Source organism: Syngnathus typhle, linkage group LG16, assembly GCF_033458585.1.
Source record: "Syngnathus typhle isolate RoL2023-S1 ecotype Sweden linkage group LG16, RoL_Styp_1.0, whole genome shotgun sequence".
NCBI lineage: Eukaryota > Metazoa > Chordata > Actinopteri > Syngnathiformes > Syngnathidae > Syngnathus > Syngnathus typhle.
The window spans coordinates 8,921,698-8,939,385 of record NC_083753.1 but is presented as its reverse complement, the minus strand read 5'-3'; the positions used below and the strand labels follow the sequence as shown (position 1 = coordinate 8,939,385).

The 17,688-nt window shown below is 42.1% G+C and overlaps 1 protein-coding gene across 2 annotated transcripts in view; it reads left to right on the top strand.

Annotated features, from left to right (window-relative positions):
- pacrg (PARK2 co-regulated) overlaps positions 1-17,688 on the top strand; it is a 110,660-nt gene that overhangs the window by 29,532 nt on the left and 63,440 nt on the right. Inside the window, exon 1 of one of the 2 annotated variants that reach the window (XM_061301872.1) lies at positions 13,546-13,672. The exons of the other annotated variant lie outside the window; for it this stretch is intronic. Coding sequence (XP_061157856.1) covers positions 13,604-13,672 — 69 coding nt within the window. The 5' untranslated portion in view covers positions 13,546-13,603. Of the gene's footprint in view, positions 1-13,545; positions 13,673-17,688 lie in introns of those variants that run through there. 2 annotated transcript variants of the gene reach the window in all.

Here is a 17,688-nt window from a genome sequence, read left to right as displayed (position 1 = left end):
TCACAAGTGAGGGAAGAAAGCGCCCTTTGTCCCTGTTGTCGTCACCCCTCAGATGGCCACCGCTGTGTTACTATGGTCACCACACCAGTTACCATCTCGGGGACTCCCCCCCACACACACACAAATAGGCACCATTAGTTGTGCTCGGCAAAATACACTCAACATTAAATCACGGAAGATAAACACTGAATGAAAACTTTCCCTTGGTGTCGACTTTGTGCGCTGTCATGTGACAAAAGTCTCTGACAAACCAAAATGAAGAAATGACACAAGGAATAATCGTTGAATGGAAATACAAAAGCAGCAAGCAGAATGTAGTAGGTGTGTGTAGCAAACAGAACACTATCCCGTGTTAAAATGAACGCTAATTTGCAGCTTGATTGCGTCGCGAGCACAATAGGTTTTAGTCCGATTAAAAGGCGCCGCCCGCCGAGACGCCGTGGATATGAAAACGGCGGGAGAGCGTTAAAACGGCAGTGATTGCAGGTGAACCGTTGAGCCTATGCCGCTGAACTTAACAGGTGCCAGAGTTACTGCTCCGGTTACCCTGGAGACGGAGATTTAAAGGGCAGATGTAGTCGGGGGGGGGGGGGGGAATGCTTCTCGATGTTTCAATGTCATCTCGTTGAAGGAACACAGGTTATGCGTGATCGGAAGCCGTGAGCGTCACTCGACTTTTCTCGTCTCTGCTTTAAATTTTACATTTTAGTGAGGGCTGTTTTTGTTGTTGAAATATGAACTCAAATGCAGCGGAAGGTCAGACATATTTCACCGGTTAGGAATAATGGAAAAGTTCAAACTCATCATCATAAAACCTTTAACTGGTCTGTGGTACTTTGACTTTAGGAGTTTAATTTATTCAGTGACCAAGTTAATAAAAAAGTCCTAAAAGTAAGGGACTTAGAAGTACCTACTTGACCTTATTAGTGTGCTTGCCGATAGTAACTAGCCCTCGCTATCATTAGCATTTTGATTAATTAGCTAACAACAATATCCAGCGACTTTATTTATTAGTTTGCTAGCAGATACTAAGTAGCCCTCGCTATCATTAGCATTTTGATTACTTCGCTAACAAATATATCCAACAACTTTATTTCACGGCTAATACAAGCATTTGACACTTGCGCTCGTTAATTTGTCATGTTTGGTTTTGGAAAGCGAGTGTATCACCCTCAACACAGTTTTCAGTCTGCCAAATATAACACTCAAGTAATTAAGTAATGAAATCTTGGTTCTCTTTTCTAAAAAGAGATAATGAACGTCTGGTGGGTTTTTTTTTTCTCCCAACGCTCACCTCTGGGGCTCTAACCCGAGTTAAAGCGATTACACAAATAAGCATCTCCGCTTCATTCCCCCAGCACTAGACGAAATTATAATTGAGAGAAGCGGACATATTGCAGAATTAGACTTCTTAACTATGCTACTTGCTCGGGGCCGTCTCCGCCGCCTGTATGCCCGCCGCCGCCGCTGCTGCGGTTGTTCTTTGTGATCGTGTCAAGCGTTTGTGTTGTTCTTCCACTAATTTACTCTTTGTCAGGAGATGCCACAGACATTAGCAGCGGTAATTAGAAATCTTCAAACTATATAATTTAATTTAGCAAGTTGTCTACTAGCTTAATGCTACAGTATTTGTGCGAACCGCTTTCATGAACCTTTGACCTTGTCGAAACTTGTGAATACAATTATTCCGCAATGTTTCAACTTCTCTTAACAAGAAGCTGATTGGCAAAATTCACAAGATTCTGTCTCAATGAAGAAATCTTGTTCAATTAGAAATGATATTTAAACATTGCTCTTCAAGTTCATCTTGACATTTCAGCCGAAAGCCGACTATCCAAATTTTTTTCCTCCTCTTTAATACGACCTTAGCTCCCCCTTATGATCAGGCAAATGTGCTGTCCTTGCAAACCCGCTGACAAGGCATTGCGAATAATATAAGGAGCACTTATTTCCCTATAGTGTTGTTAGCAGAGGAAAAGAGTAAAAGGAACTGAGTGACAAGACAGCAGGAACCTCATGGCGGTTGTCAACACAAGTGAAGCACAAAGTTTTCTTCTCCAGAAGTGAGCGATGGCTGCCATTACGTCGCCCAGTGGGTGTAAGCGGGCGACATTAGACAGCATAGGGAGAGTGGAGCCTGCGAGCAAAATGGAGTGTGAAAGTATGAGAGCTATAAAGATTGGTGGTGGGTGGGCTCATTTAAAAAAAAAAAAAAAAGTTCTTGTGTTATTTGAAAGGGTCTGACGGCGTTTTAAATGGAATGTTCTGTCCTGGACATGGACCGCACAGCAGGATGTGACAGCCACTGAACAAATAGGTTGAGGCAGGTTGCCGACTGTTCCCTTTGTCATAGAAAAGATGTATGAGCGTATTATTGTGGAGGATATTCGTGTATATATACATATATATGAAATGTATAAATATTGGGAATAATACTTCAAATAAAAGCTTCTATGGGAATAGACAAAAGTATGCCTGCAATAAAAAAAAAAGTAGTATAATATAAAAAAAAAAAAAAAAACATCACAATAAGCGGCAATCTTTTTAAAAGCTGCTTTTTATCTGCAGTGCAATTCAGTCAGAGGAGATTGCGGCTTGCTATCATACACACATACCTCTCTCTATCCGCCAGCTGCGGCTCACCTGCACCCATCACGCCAATATGGCTTCATATCGCCGGCCGACAATAGGAAGGCCGTGTGGCAATCAAAACAAAGACCCAACTGTGTACATTTGATTGAGAGCCGCGGCGAGGTGAGGAGAGGGTGAGGCCAGGCGTCTAGACGTCTTGGGGATAAATTGAAAATCGGTGCGAGACAGACAAAAGGAGCTCATTTCTTTCCAGGCGAATCTTTCGCTACAAAAAGTAGGAACCTTTGGAGTGTAGCGATTCACATAGCTGACTTTTCTGCACCTGATGCAATTGAAACCTTATGTGGGAATATTTATCTAAATCCGTGTCCTTTGACTGACCAGTCACAGAGCGCATGCAAAATTTGATATTTTATATTATATACAGTTTTTTATATCATCCCATATCCGCCCAAAAAATATTAGACATACAATTAATGTCAGTAAGTGCAATTCCGACACCATCTAGTAGTGATTGATGATATTACAACTTCAATCACAATCTGCAAAACGAATGAAAATGAAATTAGCCTTGGTTTTCATCACGTCTATTTTGAATCAACATATCTGTTGGACTAAATTACTGCCAGTGTTTCATCCCACATTTAAAATCACGTTGCTCGGGGAGAAGGCGAAAACAATTCATTCAGTTCAGCCTCAGCATAACCCACTGAACCAATTTCTCGTGCTGTTTGCAAAGCGCACCCACGATAGCTTCGAACAAATGAGCTTCCTATTATGCCTGCAAAACCCATCACAAGAAATCTCCAATAATTTCTCACGCTTTTAAGCACCTTCCCCTGTCATTTCTGCACAAGTAATGAGAATGGATGTCGACGAATCCCATCGGTGAGGAACGAGGACAAAGCCAGAAATTGTATCGGGTTGGCAAAAAAAAGAGTACCCTGACGTGCGTGGGCGACCCGGTACAAACGGGTGAATCGACGGATTCCCCGAAGGAAGATGCAAAAAGGAGGTTGAAAGAAGTGGGAGAGGAAACGGTGAGATGATTTGGCGGTGTCGTGTCACAGAGGTGTGCGTCACCGTCGCGCCGACCAGTTTGATCGTTTCTCGCTCGCACCCCGGGGAGATCATTAACCGGTGATACGGAGTCTATCAATCCTAACAGAATGCAACTCTTGCCATCTGTCTGACTCTTCTTTTGTTTGTTTGCGTGCTCCTCGTGTATGTTCGGCATCACGCGTTTCTAGTTTGGAAACTCCCTCGAGGCTTTGAGAGACAGAGGAAGGCCAAGGTCAACGTTGATGTTGATGAACATCTAATATCGGGTTCCAGGCGAGCTTTTTTTGTGTTTTGTTTGAATGGAGGTCTCGGTAGAGATGATTAAATATGAAAAGGAAGAGAGGCGGGGCAACTATGACTCACCAATTTCCTCTTTACTAATCATGAAGTACTTTATACAGTGGCAGCAGTCGGCACCTTCACTTTGAGCTTTTCTTGTCAAACACAAAGAGAAGATCCAAATCAGTGATGCAGGCCAAATGGAGTCCCTAAAATGGGTTTTTGAAACACTCAAAGGCACAGATTTTTTTATTTTTTTTATCTCTTTGGGTTTTGAGAGATTTTATTTTGTGGGTCTACTCAAGATAGACATGCCTACTAAATTGAATGTGGCTAAGTAAAACTAGCTTTTCTTTTAATTCTGCACACTGAATACTTTGTACGTTATATAATTGCAACATAAACAGCCCATGAAAATTCAAGTCACAAATGCTCATCATGTATAGCAATTAAAAATGTATTTATCAGTGAATCATTTTTTTTAAATCATTGATGTGGACTAGAGAAGGCTTCTCGCCTCAGCAATCCACTTTATGCTGAAATCCTTTTTCCTTATACAGGGTAAGAGTGTGAAACATTAACACATTTTATAAATATGATAAATGAATTTTGTCCAATGGCTAACACGGAGCAGCCAAAAAGGCACTCGAAGGTCAAATAAAAGCAAATGAGCCCCGGAGATATGAAATGCCTCAGCACATGTTTAACACATATCAACACAGCCATAAATGCAACGTGAGGAGCAATAAACGAGCATGCTAATCGCTTTTTTTCCGCCTTTCATTTTTCTCTCTGCCGCGCACAGACACACACGCATGCACAAAATAATTCATGGTGACTATGAGATCTAGGCAAAAACAATTTTTTTGATCCATCAAGCACCTTCTTTTCCATTTTTTTTTCTCCACTTTGTTCCACCTAAGAGCTTTTTAAAAATTCATTAGCGCTTTTGCACACAGCACGTCTGGGAGACTCTTATTGATTTTTTATTAATAGCTTGTTTGTTGTAATAAATTATTTTGTGCTCGGGCAATGAATATGTAAAGCTGGCTGATTGGCCCCCGGCGCAACTTGCAGCAGAAGAAGAAATCATAGAAAGTCTTCACTCATCTGAGGGGGGGGGGGGGGGGGGGAACAAAGTAAACAAAGCCTGAAGTGGTTTTTTTGATTGTCCTATAATGTATACGGCCGCTGGCCCTCGCTCAATCGATAAAACACAGTTCCCCCCCCTCATACAGCAATGAATATAAATATGCTTAGGGAAACTGTCGTTACATCAATATGACCTCCTGGCAACATGTGTGAATGTTAGTGAATGTCCGGGAAATATCAATAATGATAACAACCTCACTTCTCGATGAATGAAGGTGAGATTCAAGGTGTAGATTAAACAGACACATAAATCGAGGAAAAAAAACCCCAGCAACTAAACCAACATATTTTAGTCCGCAAAATTTAAAGTTTTCTTCTGAAAGTATAATCATAAGAAAGTATTTTCTATTTACATGTATGTATATATCAAACAAAGATAATTAACCATGTTGATTCATGCTAAGGCTAGCTTAATGCTAACACTCAATGCGAAATGTCAGAAACAAAAGGAGCATCGACGATGCGGTAATTGTTACCACGAGCTCCGGATATTCTAAAACAAATAGTGCAGCAACACATGTAGAAAGACAAGATGACAATACGTCTGTGTTTTGTGGCTGAAAGAATGAAAAGAGAGAAAGAAAAATGGCATCAAATCATTTTGTTGCAGAATTCCTCAATCATGACTTGAATGAAAATCTAAAGAACAACAAGGATAACCGTCTCCGGCATCCCGCCAGCTCTCACTCAAGCATGTCTTGATGCCGCCGTCCCACTTGGCTCTATTTATCGCCTTTCTCAGACTTGTTTACTGTGGCTCGTCACTCCTGCGCCTGCAAAAAAGGGACACTGCGCCTGTCTCTGGTGCCCATATAAAACTTTTAGTGGGCTAACAAAGTGCAAGATGCTGGGAGGGATGAGTGAAGTCAAGGATGAAACGGTGTTAAGTAGGAAGTATTTACTGCTGCTTGTAAAATGTGTTGTGTCCATCACAGCTTTCTGGCTTATCAGCAGAATTTTTTGACTGACTCCAACCTGAATCTAAACAGAGATTTTCCATCAATGTATGATTTAACGTGGCTGACATTTCGGGTAGAACGTCTTGAGACTGTTTGGGGGGTTGGCTTTCCGGTTTCGGGGAGGAGGACAAAACCCTTGAAATGTCGGCGGAAAGATGTTATCCTTCGGTAGGTACATTCGATCATCCGGCCCATTTGTTTGTTAGCCATTCGGGTTTACTGCGCCGCTAAAAGCTACGCCGTCAGCCTGCTTCCGCCTCACGACAGCTTAAGTATTCAAAAGTGAAAAACAGAATCAGTTAACGAAAGCTGCGGTGTTTTGGGGTTTGATATGCATTTTCAATGATGGGATGAGATGGAGTGGTGATCAAAAGCGGCTTAATGCATCTTAAATCACAGCGGGAGTGGCCCTACTATTTTTAGAAAATCAACATATCACAGAAGTAGAAATGGACGCCCTTGGAAATCTTCAACCTTTTGCATGTGGATATAAGTCGTAGAATCTTTCAGTATCAGTATCAAAATTGTTGTGCACATGAAGCCCGATACTATATTGTGTCTCATCCGAAATGTGTTCCTTAACATTCCGGTGGCTTTAATTAGATCCTCACAGTAGCACACTGCAATTTACATGTTTATGCTTTTTCAAGTTAATTAGCTTGCTCGCTCAGCCAGACCCGACGCTGCCGCTCTTGGCGCCCGTCCTTTCTTTTTGGTTCCGTTCACCGAAAAGAAGCTTATTTTGACGCACACAATGTCTTGACGATAAAATAAAAATGAAAAAAATCAGGCATTTCTTTTAATAGCAACTGAAAGTTGCTGTTAGCGTGCCAGTGAGGGGGTTATTGTTTCCGCTCAATCTAAACTGAATCATAAAAGATTTTCACCGCATCTTCCCAAGTAACTAGACAATATAATAAATAAATAGAATAAAATAGACTATACGTGCATTTCTCCACTATACAAGGGGTGTGAATAAAAATGGAAAAATTCAATTTGATTATATTTTTTTTAATTCAACTTAATATTATCAATGCAAATGTTTATGCGAAAATGTCGTGGTCAGTCAATCAATCCGTCTAGCGGGGAAAACCAAAAATACGTTTAAGTATATTGCCCTCGTCCTCATCAAAGACGAAACAAGGAGGACTCTATTTCTTCGTCCCTGCTTGTTTTCGCCAAGCCGAAATATTATCTTGTTTATTCTCTGGCGAAACACCAACTACGAATGACAGACGACACCCACATGGGAAAAGAAAGACACGTGTAAGACAGTCAGTCAAGCAGACAGTCGAGTCACCTCTGCTGCCACTCATACTTCCATGTGAGTATGTTGGAAAGGGAAAGAAACAAGCCAGGCCTTGGAGGTGTACTCCCACTCTCACTTTTCATCTGGCATCAACACACACATAGCTGGCTGGTCCACGCTGACCTCCATTACGATGTAACTCTCCAAGGTAGATAAAGTCGTCTTGCTTTTCCTCAACCCTTCGCTTCTCATTAAAACCATCACGGACTTTGAGGATGACATATTGGCCACAGTCTGTTATTGTTTTTTTTTTTTCTGGAGCAGGGTCCCTGCTCTAGGCCCACCCCCTTCAGGCTAAAACAGCTGATGGTTCTGCTTGCTGCTAATTGAGAGTAGTATGCAGATGAACGGGGGGGGGGGGGGGGGGGTTGTTTAAAGAGTCCTAAACACGCTGGCTAGACATTTCTTTTCATCCGGGGAATATTCCGCCATAGATTTAGCAAACACCTTGTTCCTCGTGTTTCTGATTGGTTGTTATCTCACAGGCACGATGGTTTCTTAAAATTGCTGCACTGTGATTGGTCAGTCTGCGTTTTGGAGGTGTTGCCCGTTTTTGTCTTTTAAGGCCAATCCACAGATGTGTGAATGAATTTTATCTGTGGCAATAACGTTACGTTTAAAAAAAAAAAGCAGAGTCTCACTGACTGGTCTTGTCCCTTTCAAATGCAAAAGTGCTGAATTTGCAGAAAATAGCTTTCAAGTCTCCTGGGATACCTCTTCAACCAGCAGGCTGCATCGTTACGGGCGATGTTTTGTCGGAAAACATACCCGCGGAGTTGCCCATGGCTCTGTTTGAATTCACTCGGAATCTTCTAAAGCAAAACTGCGGGGTGTTTAGACGTTTCGACTTGCCAGTCGCAATGTAAACCGCCTTCGTCTAATTACGGCGAATGTTTGTTTTTCTAGACGCCTTTGAATCTTTCCAAGTGGGGGAATATCGGTTGATTTGATCATGCCGTTCTCTCGTATGTTTGTTTACACTGATTTTTTGGTCCATTTTTTCCATTCATACATAGTCAGTGATTAGTTAGTGCTACAAAAGAAACTCAAAGCAGATGGATAGTGTTTTGGGTCATTGATGGATGGCTAACCTTCCCTCTCCCTTCTTCCCGACCTGGAATGACACCATGTTCACCATGGTGATCGTCAACGTTGGCACGGTCCGCTAACTTCACTTGTATCACTGTTCACACGTTGTGGGTCATGTGACATTGAACCATGAGTGACACCAGAGCGTTTCTCCAAAGAGTTGAGGTGTTACCACGGTGATAGGATGTTTGATTCAAAGTGAAAGGAAAAAAAATGGAACTGTTATCAATTGTGCAGTATCCACTAACGATCCTGATATAAATAGCGTTGAACTGAAAGTAATACAGCTAATAACTGGAATAGAAATGAGCGGCAAAGTTTACGAACCAAACTTTTGTGTTTTCAAATGAGTAGTTTAACGTTATCGGCGTTTTGTTATATAATGGTTCTGGTGAAAATCTGTCACAAAAGTAAATAGCGAGTTGCTAAAAAGCATAATGGATAAAGATTAGCATAGAAATGACCTTAGTCAGATGTTGCTAACACAAATAGCATTTAAAGGGCCTGGCTAAAGCTTAACAGCAGAATATTTCTTGCCAGCCTGTCAAACTCTGAATAATTGTATAATCGTTTCACTTTTTTGTGATAGTCATTAAAACAGACATTTCTCACACAGATGCTGCTGATATAAATGGCATGTAGCTAAAAGCATAGTGGCTAATTTTACCTCATTTTAGAGCAGCTTCATGAGTGCCAATAAACGAAGGGAGGATATAAAAATGCATTAGCAGGAACGAATATTATTGTGTAAACAATGAGCAACCTGAGTGCTGCGCCGCCATTATCGACGTTATCATCCATATGTTCATCGCTGGGACTGATTATGTGCTGCAATGCTCCAGTGGGCACGTTACGCGCATTCGCTGAGTGTAGCAAATATGCCTACCCAATATCATCTGGCCTCAGAGCTGCTTCTATAACGCATGAAGATCAATATGCTGCGGCTTTGTGAGCCAGGCCGATATCGAGGATTCCTGCCAACTGCCCAGTCATTTAAAGCCATCCGTGCATTCGGATTGGTCCGTATTTGGCAAAGACACGATTCGTTTTTGGACCGTTTATGTCATTTGCAGTTTGTATGACTGGCTTTTGATGGTGCATCATCAGCAAAAAGCTTTCCATTTAAATCCTTGATTAGAAACGGAAGCATAACTCCATTTGGAACCCTAACTGAGTCTAAAACTTAAATTCAAAGACCATAAAGCTACAGCTCAGGAGAACACACAGTATCAAAAATAACTCGATGGGTCCAAGAATATCAAACACTGTAAACGATTAACAATTTAGTTTCGTCTGCGCGTGTACATGATCTGCAAAAATAGCTTTCGGAAATGCCACGCTGGTAATAAAAATCGACAAGCGTGGGCAAAAAGGTATTAGTACAGATGGAGAACATCTGCACTGCATTAGGCTAAATGTAAATAACGTTTTCCCACAACTGATGCATGGCCACAGTAAGTAGTCCCCCAGCTAGAAGACTACACCAACAGTGTACTTAAGCGTTCCATGCACTGGCTTTTCGATTTAATATACTCAGACTGAGAAATGCACAATATTTCAAAGGATTGCCCTTATCGTTTCCAATGTTCCAGGAGGATCCATTCTCTGCAGTAAATTCACGTGATTAATGACGATCCGGTGTGGCTCTCGCTAATGTCCCTGATTGCACCCCGGGCGCATCGACACGGGCGAGGAGAGGTCTCGGTAGCACTGCACCAAGCCGACGCGGTGACGCCTCTTCGGCTTGCTAGAGTGACACTGATCTTACCCAGAGGAGCACTCAAAGGACAGAGTGGAGGGAATGAGCAGGACGCTGCAGGAAAAGAAGCCGAGTCGCTGAGGATGTTTTGTGCCAATGCAAGCTAGAGACTTGTGAGGTCAGCCGAGCGTTGCTGCTTTCGCAGGTGGCACGATGATGACACCTGGGAAGGGAGCAAAGAAGCCAAAATGATCAAATCAGTATTTCCACCTAGCAGTGTTGTTCAGATCACTTTGGTATGCGATACATTTTTATGTATTTTTTCAGCGCAATATAGCGAACCTATATATTTTTAGCTAATTCTTCAGTGTACGTTGTAGGTTTGCGAAACAAAATTAGCTTTTTGTCCCGGATCACCTAGCAAGCGTGGCTGAGGTTGAGGCAAGTTTGATGTTACTTATATAGTACCAGCTAGCTAGCTAGCAATGAGCTTCAGCAACTATTACTAGCTACATTGTGGACTCGCTCCAAAGACAGTAGTCATTCCCTTTGTGGCGGCAAATTAGCTACACTTCCGACAAATAACATTTTAATGAAGGAATGCCAAACAAAAAAACCCATGCTAATTGCTAAGCTAACCTAAGCCTAACACCGTGAGTGTTTCAACCCAACATTTCCCACAGAAAAAGTTCAACATCAACTATTTTCCAGAAGCTTCAGGACTAAAATCCGTAAACCCCTGCCATGATGCGAAGACAATTGTAAGCGGCGCCGCAAACAACACTCGCCAAAGAAAATGCAAATATGCCTACTATGAAACCACTTTACAGGATATTGCCAGCAGGTTGGCAGCCATAGAGCATGTTCTTTTCATAAGGTCCATCAATAAATAAAAACCGAAAGCTTTTTCAAGCATCACAAAAGCATGCCTGGGAGAAAGAGACGAGCATATCTAACACACGGAGCGATGCAACTGAAGCGCTGAACCGTAACGGTGCCCGAGTTGCATCTTACAGCAAAAAGCCATGTGATCTGGAGAGAGCTTCGAAAACAGAGGAATCTCCATATTCAAAAAGGTAGCAGTCGAAAGGAGCGTATCAAAAATTTCCAGGGAAGCGTGTTTGTTAAGAGCAGAAAGTTTATTATCGTGGACAAAAACTAGCAAACAAAAGCTGAAACAAAATGAAATCAAACAAAAACGCCAAACATCTGGTTTGGAGGCGGAGACTCTGCATTGTGGGTGGAGCTATGTTATATGTTGACCATCTCGAGTACAGGACATATTAAGATGAGCAAAAACATAATTTAGGTGCCGTAGTAGTTGCTTAGGTGAGTTTAATGACACACTAAAGAAAATCAAAAATGATTTTTAAAATTCTGATTCAACATTGGGACATACTGTACGTCAATACCTGTCGTATACAATTTCTGTGGCTCACTATCAAAGCCAACAAGTCCCCAGGCCACGTTTCCTCCGACTCTGAAAGCTGCTTGTCTTGTTTCCTTGTGTTAATTGGGGGCACGAGCGACACTGCAGCAAAATCTCCTTTTTCCTACCGAGATTCTTCTCCCGCTCCTTCCAGGTCCCCTGTGATGCAGATACACGCTGCTGCCCTAATGATATCATAATTGCCATTTCCCTGCACGGTGAGCGATGGCAGGCGAGCTTGAACGTGCTTGCACCCGATAGACCGAGGAGCTAGCTCAGTACAAGTTTTGGCATCAAGGCCGATTCAACAAAATCCACTTGATGTTAATCCTGATCTGATCCAGATTGCACTGCTGACAGTGTAAATGTCAAAGCTTTATCTAGCATGGATATCGTATACCAAATTCTTTTTGTTGTCTATATCTCCTTCATATTCTGGACTGATTTGCATGACAGGATGTATTAGCAACACTTTTTGATATGATCCAGATTGCGCTTTTAGTAGCAATGTAAACGGCAAATCCTAATCCTAGTTCAACCTGTTTAAAAACGTATGATCCTCAAAGGAATTAAGGTCACTTTTACAAGGTACAAATGGGTTTGGGCACAGTTTGTGAGTCCTTGAAGCTGTTTTCTTTAAGACCCGAACCTGACATTAGTAAGCGCGGCGCTCGCACACAAATCACGGCATGAGCACACATCTTTTGAGAGGCATGCAAAACTCGAGCGACTTTGAATTTCATTCGCCTGTGCCGCGAGGCCTCCTGCACGCCTGCACTGACGGCAGGCAGATAGTGCGCTGGCGTTTGAACAATAATTTCCTCAGTCCGGCTGAAGTCAGGCTGCTGACGTTCCAGTTTGCTTCTCTGAAAACTCCCTTCTTCCTCTCAGTAATCCTCCGAGAGGGAAAGCAGAGAGAGAGACCGGATGGCTGACAGGGACATCGCTTTTCTTCCTCGCATGCCTTGTTTACAGTCTCCCGCCCGTTGCTGCTATAGCCACCACTCTCCGAGGAGCCATAAAAAACAAATAGGGGCTTTTAGAGAAATTGCCTGTGTGCTGGCGATTAATAATACTTGCACCAGCTCACAAGAAGTTCTCCTGAGGCAAAAAAATATATATTTTGGAGAATTAAGAGTGCCATGTCCCTAAATTGGAATGATGCAGTGCTCTTGTCGTTTTCTAAGTAGACAATCCAAGTTTCGCTAAGCCGCACCCCCTGAAATACAGAGTGACCAATCACAGCACAGACAATTTAATGATTTTATTTTCCTCATTAAACTTACATTCAATCACATTGCAATTTCAATTTTAATTCGATTAAATTGATCCGCCTTGATTGAGCGTTTATTTTGTACCCAAATCAAAGAAATAAAAAACTACAATACACATTTTATCCCACACTCAAACACCGTGCTGCTATTCCCCAAATCAGAAAGAATTAAAAGGCATTGCATCATTTTATAATGCTCATTTTTAAAACAGGTCACCTTCAGTTGAGCGTTAAACTCTCCTGCTGTTGAAAAAAAAAAAAATGCTGACTTAATATGAGCCATTACATTCATTTAGCATGTGGAGTGATCCCACAAATCATTTGACCCGCCTTGTGTAAATGCTTGCATGCAAACACACTACAACTGCTTCACCACGTTGACCCCACCATGATTAAAACGATTAAGCAGAGATCTAATAAATCATCCTAATGATCGCAAAAATATATCAAATACATTTACGGGCTCTCTATATTAATGTGTTATGGGGGCAAAACGCCACTGTTGAATAATTAAGTGCAACCTATTATAGACGTATTAACACGGAGGACTTCTGCTGATGAAGTGCAGCACTTTATTTTTTTTTTCTTTCTAACCCTGTTAGACAGTCGTTATGGTAACAAGGCCCGCTGAAGCGCGCATGCGCACAAGAACGCAGCAACCATCGGTGGCGTCTGCAAAAAGTTGCATAGCAACCTCATTGGCGACGTTGAGTAATTCGAACGGGGAAAAAAACGAATATAAAATTGACGATTCGTGGATATGTTGAGGGGGAAATCAACGCCACACGTTCAAGCGTTTACCGTTAAGGCCGCCATGAAGAACTCCGTGGTGAGTGACGTCGTCATTTGACGTGGCTCATGGCCACTTAGTAGCTGTTATTAATCGCCTCCGACAGCACTAGTTCAGATTAACGTAAAAGTAGACGCGTGCAGTGACGTATTGAAGATGAAAAAAAAAATCGTATTTGTGCATAAATTTTAATCTACCTTTAGGTCGCGTTGCCAATAATTTATTCCTGGTAGTTAGTCATCCAATCAGAAGCTTGCAAATAGCCACTTGTCGGAAAAGAAACAATTGTGAAATGAAATACAGAAAAAAATCATTTGATCATGCTTATTCCTGTAAATAACAGTAAAACAAATCAAGTTGAATATAATTATTGTACATGTACATAATTATCCCTCAAACTTGATTTGAAAATATGCCTCATTTTGTTTTGTTTTATGTGTGTGTTTGATAGCATTTTAAAAATAGCTTAAATAGTACCTTTTGAAGCCACGGGCCACATGCTGAAGAAAAATGCAAATGTCTGTGCTAAAACCTTGGCGAGGTTGCATTAACATGAAAGGGTACAGAGTTGTTGACGCACCATTGCAATATTTACATATTGGGGTCACATGGCGTAATCTCAAAAGTACAAATGGGCTGCTGTTTATGCAGCATAACGCAGAGCTGCCAAATCTTACGAAAATCAGTGAATCCTAACCCGTCAGGATTGTTTAGAATATTTGTTGTTGTGTTTTGCACTTCAGGGCCATCATATTTTACCCCCCCATTTGCAAATCCCTTTAATATTCTCCATCTCCCAGAAGGATCGACTGCATGTGCAACCAGCGCCATGCTCTCGCACTACGGGCTAAATCCCGGGAAATAAAATATACAGTTTCTCGGTGGCTCGCGACTCATATCTGCTGCCCCCTGTGTTGTTTTCCTCCCGCGCAGTCGCTGACACATCGCCGTTGAGAGGGCAGCTTTTTGGCGAGCTGTGATTTGTAGGTTACGACAGGGCCATTTCAAGCCTTGAAAGGCTGCGGGGACTTGAAGCATAGGCTTATTATACTTTAAAGTATTTGCGGCCATAGAAATTGAATCACTAACACCGGTCACTGAAAGTCTTAGCTGTTATTTTGTTTTTTTGCTCTCAGTGATTCATCCCCCCCATGTATTCGCTGAAAAAAAACAAAAGAAGAAACCGATGCAGTTTATATTCCAGGAGGGAGGTCGTCACCTTGCGATGCAGACACTGTGAGGAACAAAGCTGTTATTCACTGTGACTTCTTCTACTGAGGTGGTAGAAATAACAGCAAGGTTGGGGGGTGTCAGTGCAAACACCTGCATTGTTACAGTGGGTACAAAAAAAAGTCTACGCACCTTTGTTCAAATGTATAAAAAAAAAAATAGACCGAGGTCAATTTTTTCTAAATTGTTTTCAATATGAACTCATTCACTCCTATAGTCGTTTTATTCTATATTATCTCTGTACTGAAAAAAAGATTCTGCCCAAGCACCCTTATAAAAATGTTTAGCGTGCACTTTCAGCGGTCTCGACGTGTTGGTGACCTTTGGAATAGTTGCGCAAAACATAATTCGGAAAAATACTGTGGAGAACTGTGCCATAGCGTGACCACTGGCGGAGCGCTTGGCTGATTGTGTCTTATTATGTTTGCCTTCTTCAGAGCTCCCTGGACAATTACCCTGGCCTTTGTGTTTGTTCCATTCTCCTTGAAGGCCTCGTAGTCTGCATTCTAATTAAATGTCTTTTAATGGAGAATGTTTATTGCCCCTCGCAGAGCCTTTATTTTCGGCTCTGGAGTTAATTAGCCCCGTGTCATGTGCTAACCGACGCAGAGGACGCGTTGACCTGTGCGCCATCAAGGCGCTTGTCAGTTTCGAATCGGAACACACGGGAGCCATCAGCGAGTTTGCGCTCACGTTAGAGTCTCTTTAAGGTATTTTGATAATGACATTGACCTTCAAATCAATTTGCTTAATATGGTGTCAGCTAATGGGCTCCTATTGCGCTTTAGGGGGGATTGGTGTTAGAAGCCGAGTAATTATGCTGAGCCGTCCATTTTGTTTTTTAGTTGTTTTCTTTTTGGCACATACCAAAAACCAGCTCCAACGACTCCTTATGTTCAGACTCATTTGGAGTTGACGATATCCGATGAATGCAACAAATTCCGAATGATATCACTCGTCCCATACACGGCCACTTACCTCGCGCAATGCGTTTCGTCTTCGTCAAGACAATTTGCTTTCTGCCCTGTATTTTGTTTTGACATTCAAATTTGTTCCACTCGATGTGGTAAACAATTTAGTCAATATTAATATGCTGGACTCACTTGACAGTGTTTGTATTGTGATTAATTAAGTGGGTTTTCATCAGACTTTTTTTTTTCCCCCCACTTTGTTCCGTACTATTAATATGCAACACATGCCAAAGATCTTCAACGGCATGTCTCGCCACTTGGCATCCATCTTGATGTTACTTTAAGTCGATTTTTTTTTTTCATTAAAAAACTGGTCATAGGCGGCATTGATAGTGATACATAAGTTAGCTAGGAAAGGTTCCACCAAGTACGGTGACCTTGAAGAAGATAGGTGCTACGGAAAAATGGATGGTTGGATGGATGGATTCATTAGGAGAGACCATTTGAATCTCATCAACCTCCTTCGGTATTACTTGTCCCTGTGGGCGGGCTCCTTTTGAGTGTTCCACAAAAGCGACGGAATCTACTGCTTGGAGAAGATGAGTTGTGTTGGAAGCGACCCGAATCATGCTCTGGCATCTTTTTAGTTTCTACCTCTGCTCATTGGCTGTCTGCAAACATTGACGCAAATTCTCCTAACAAGTGTTTGATCAACACAGCCCGCCACGGCGGGGAGGAGACAGGCAACCTTCTCATGACTCACCCCCCCCCCCCCCCCCCTCCCATATTTATATTCCATCTCCTGCTACTTCTTTCTCCCTCCTCAATTTGAAGATTTTCCTCGTTCTTCCTTTCCGGTGGAAGAGAACAAAGGCAGAGATGGAGTCTAACCTCTTGGACCCGTCTTGCATGTCTTTGTGGAAGCCCTCATTGTTGTCTTTTGAGTCCAGCCAAGTACTTCAGCATTGTGGCAGTGCGTCTGCCAATCTTGACACACATTTCTTCCGGTCTTGTCAAGCATTACTGACGTCGCTTGGCCTGTCTGTCTGGCTGCCTTTGCGAAGTTGTGACATTGATGCTGACATGGATGCTAATGCTACAAAAAAGTGTCAGAGTTTTATGAGAATTTAAAATCACTTTTTTTTTAGATCTCATAAGTGAGAGATTTATCGAGGGTCAGTGTCACATTGACAATTCCGACAAGATGGAAGATTAGAACAAAAATCCATCTCGGGGAGAGTTGAGTGGAAATTTGGATGAGAAAATGAGCGTCAATTCGTGGATGGATATTGGAAAAGTGAATCTGATTCCGAAAAGGGACAGTGACCCAGCATTAATGTTGATGTTCAAACTAAACTTGGGAAGTACTTCTGTCACAGAACCTTTTTTATCTGTGTATGCGTTTGTCCGATAGATTTAGATGTCACTCCCTAAGTCAATGCTAATTTCCTGTTAGTATTTGAAATGGTTTGACTCTAGCGTTAGCGATGTTTTTAAATTCATTTGTGTCTTTGGAGGTGCAGGATGGAAGGAGAGTCCAACAAAGGCTGGGACAAGTTGTCTAGACACCTCTTTCACTGTCAGAACATTGGCACTCTGTAAAGCAGAGCAAAGAGGTGCACACAACGGAGGCTCGATTGAATAGATGGATGGCCGCATGGATGAATTGGAAGAGCGGGGGTTGATGACACCCAAGTAAGCTCGCAGTGACCTTGACATGACAAGCGTCCCTTTCTATGGAATCGTCAGCTCCATAGCCGCCAATTCTTAGCACAAAATATAGCCCCGAATATTTTTCTTGCTTAAGCTTATTTGTATTTGTCGGTTTTCGTTTCTCCTCTCTGTCATTAAAAGCGAAAAGCTGCATCAATAAGCACAGTTTGAGATCTTAACCACTGGAGAGTTTTTCTTTTT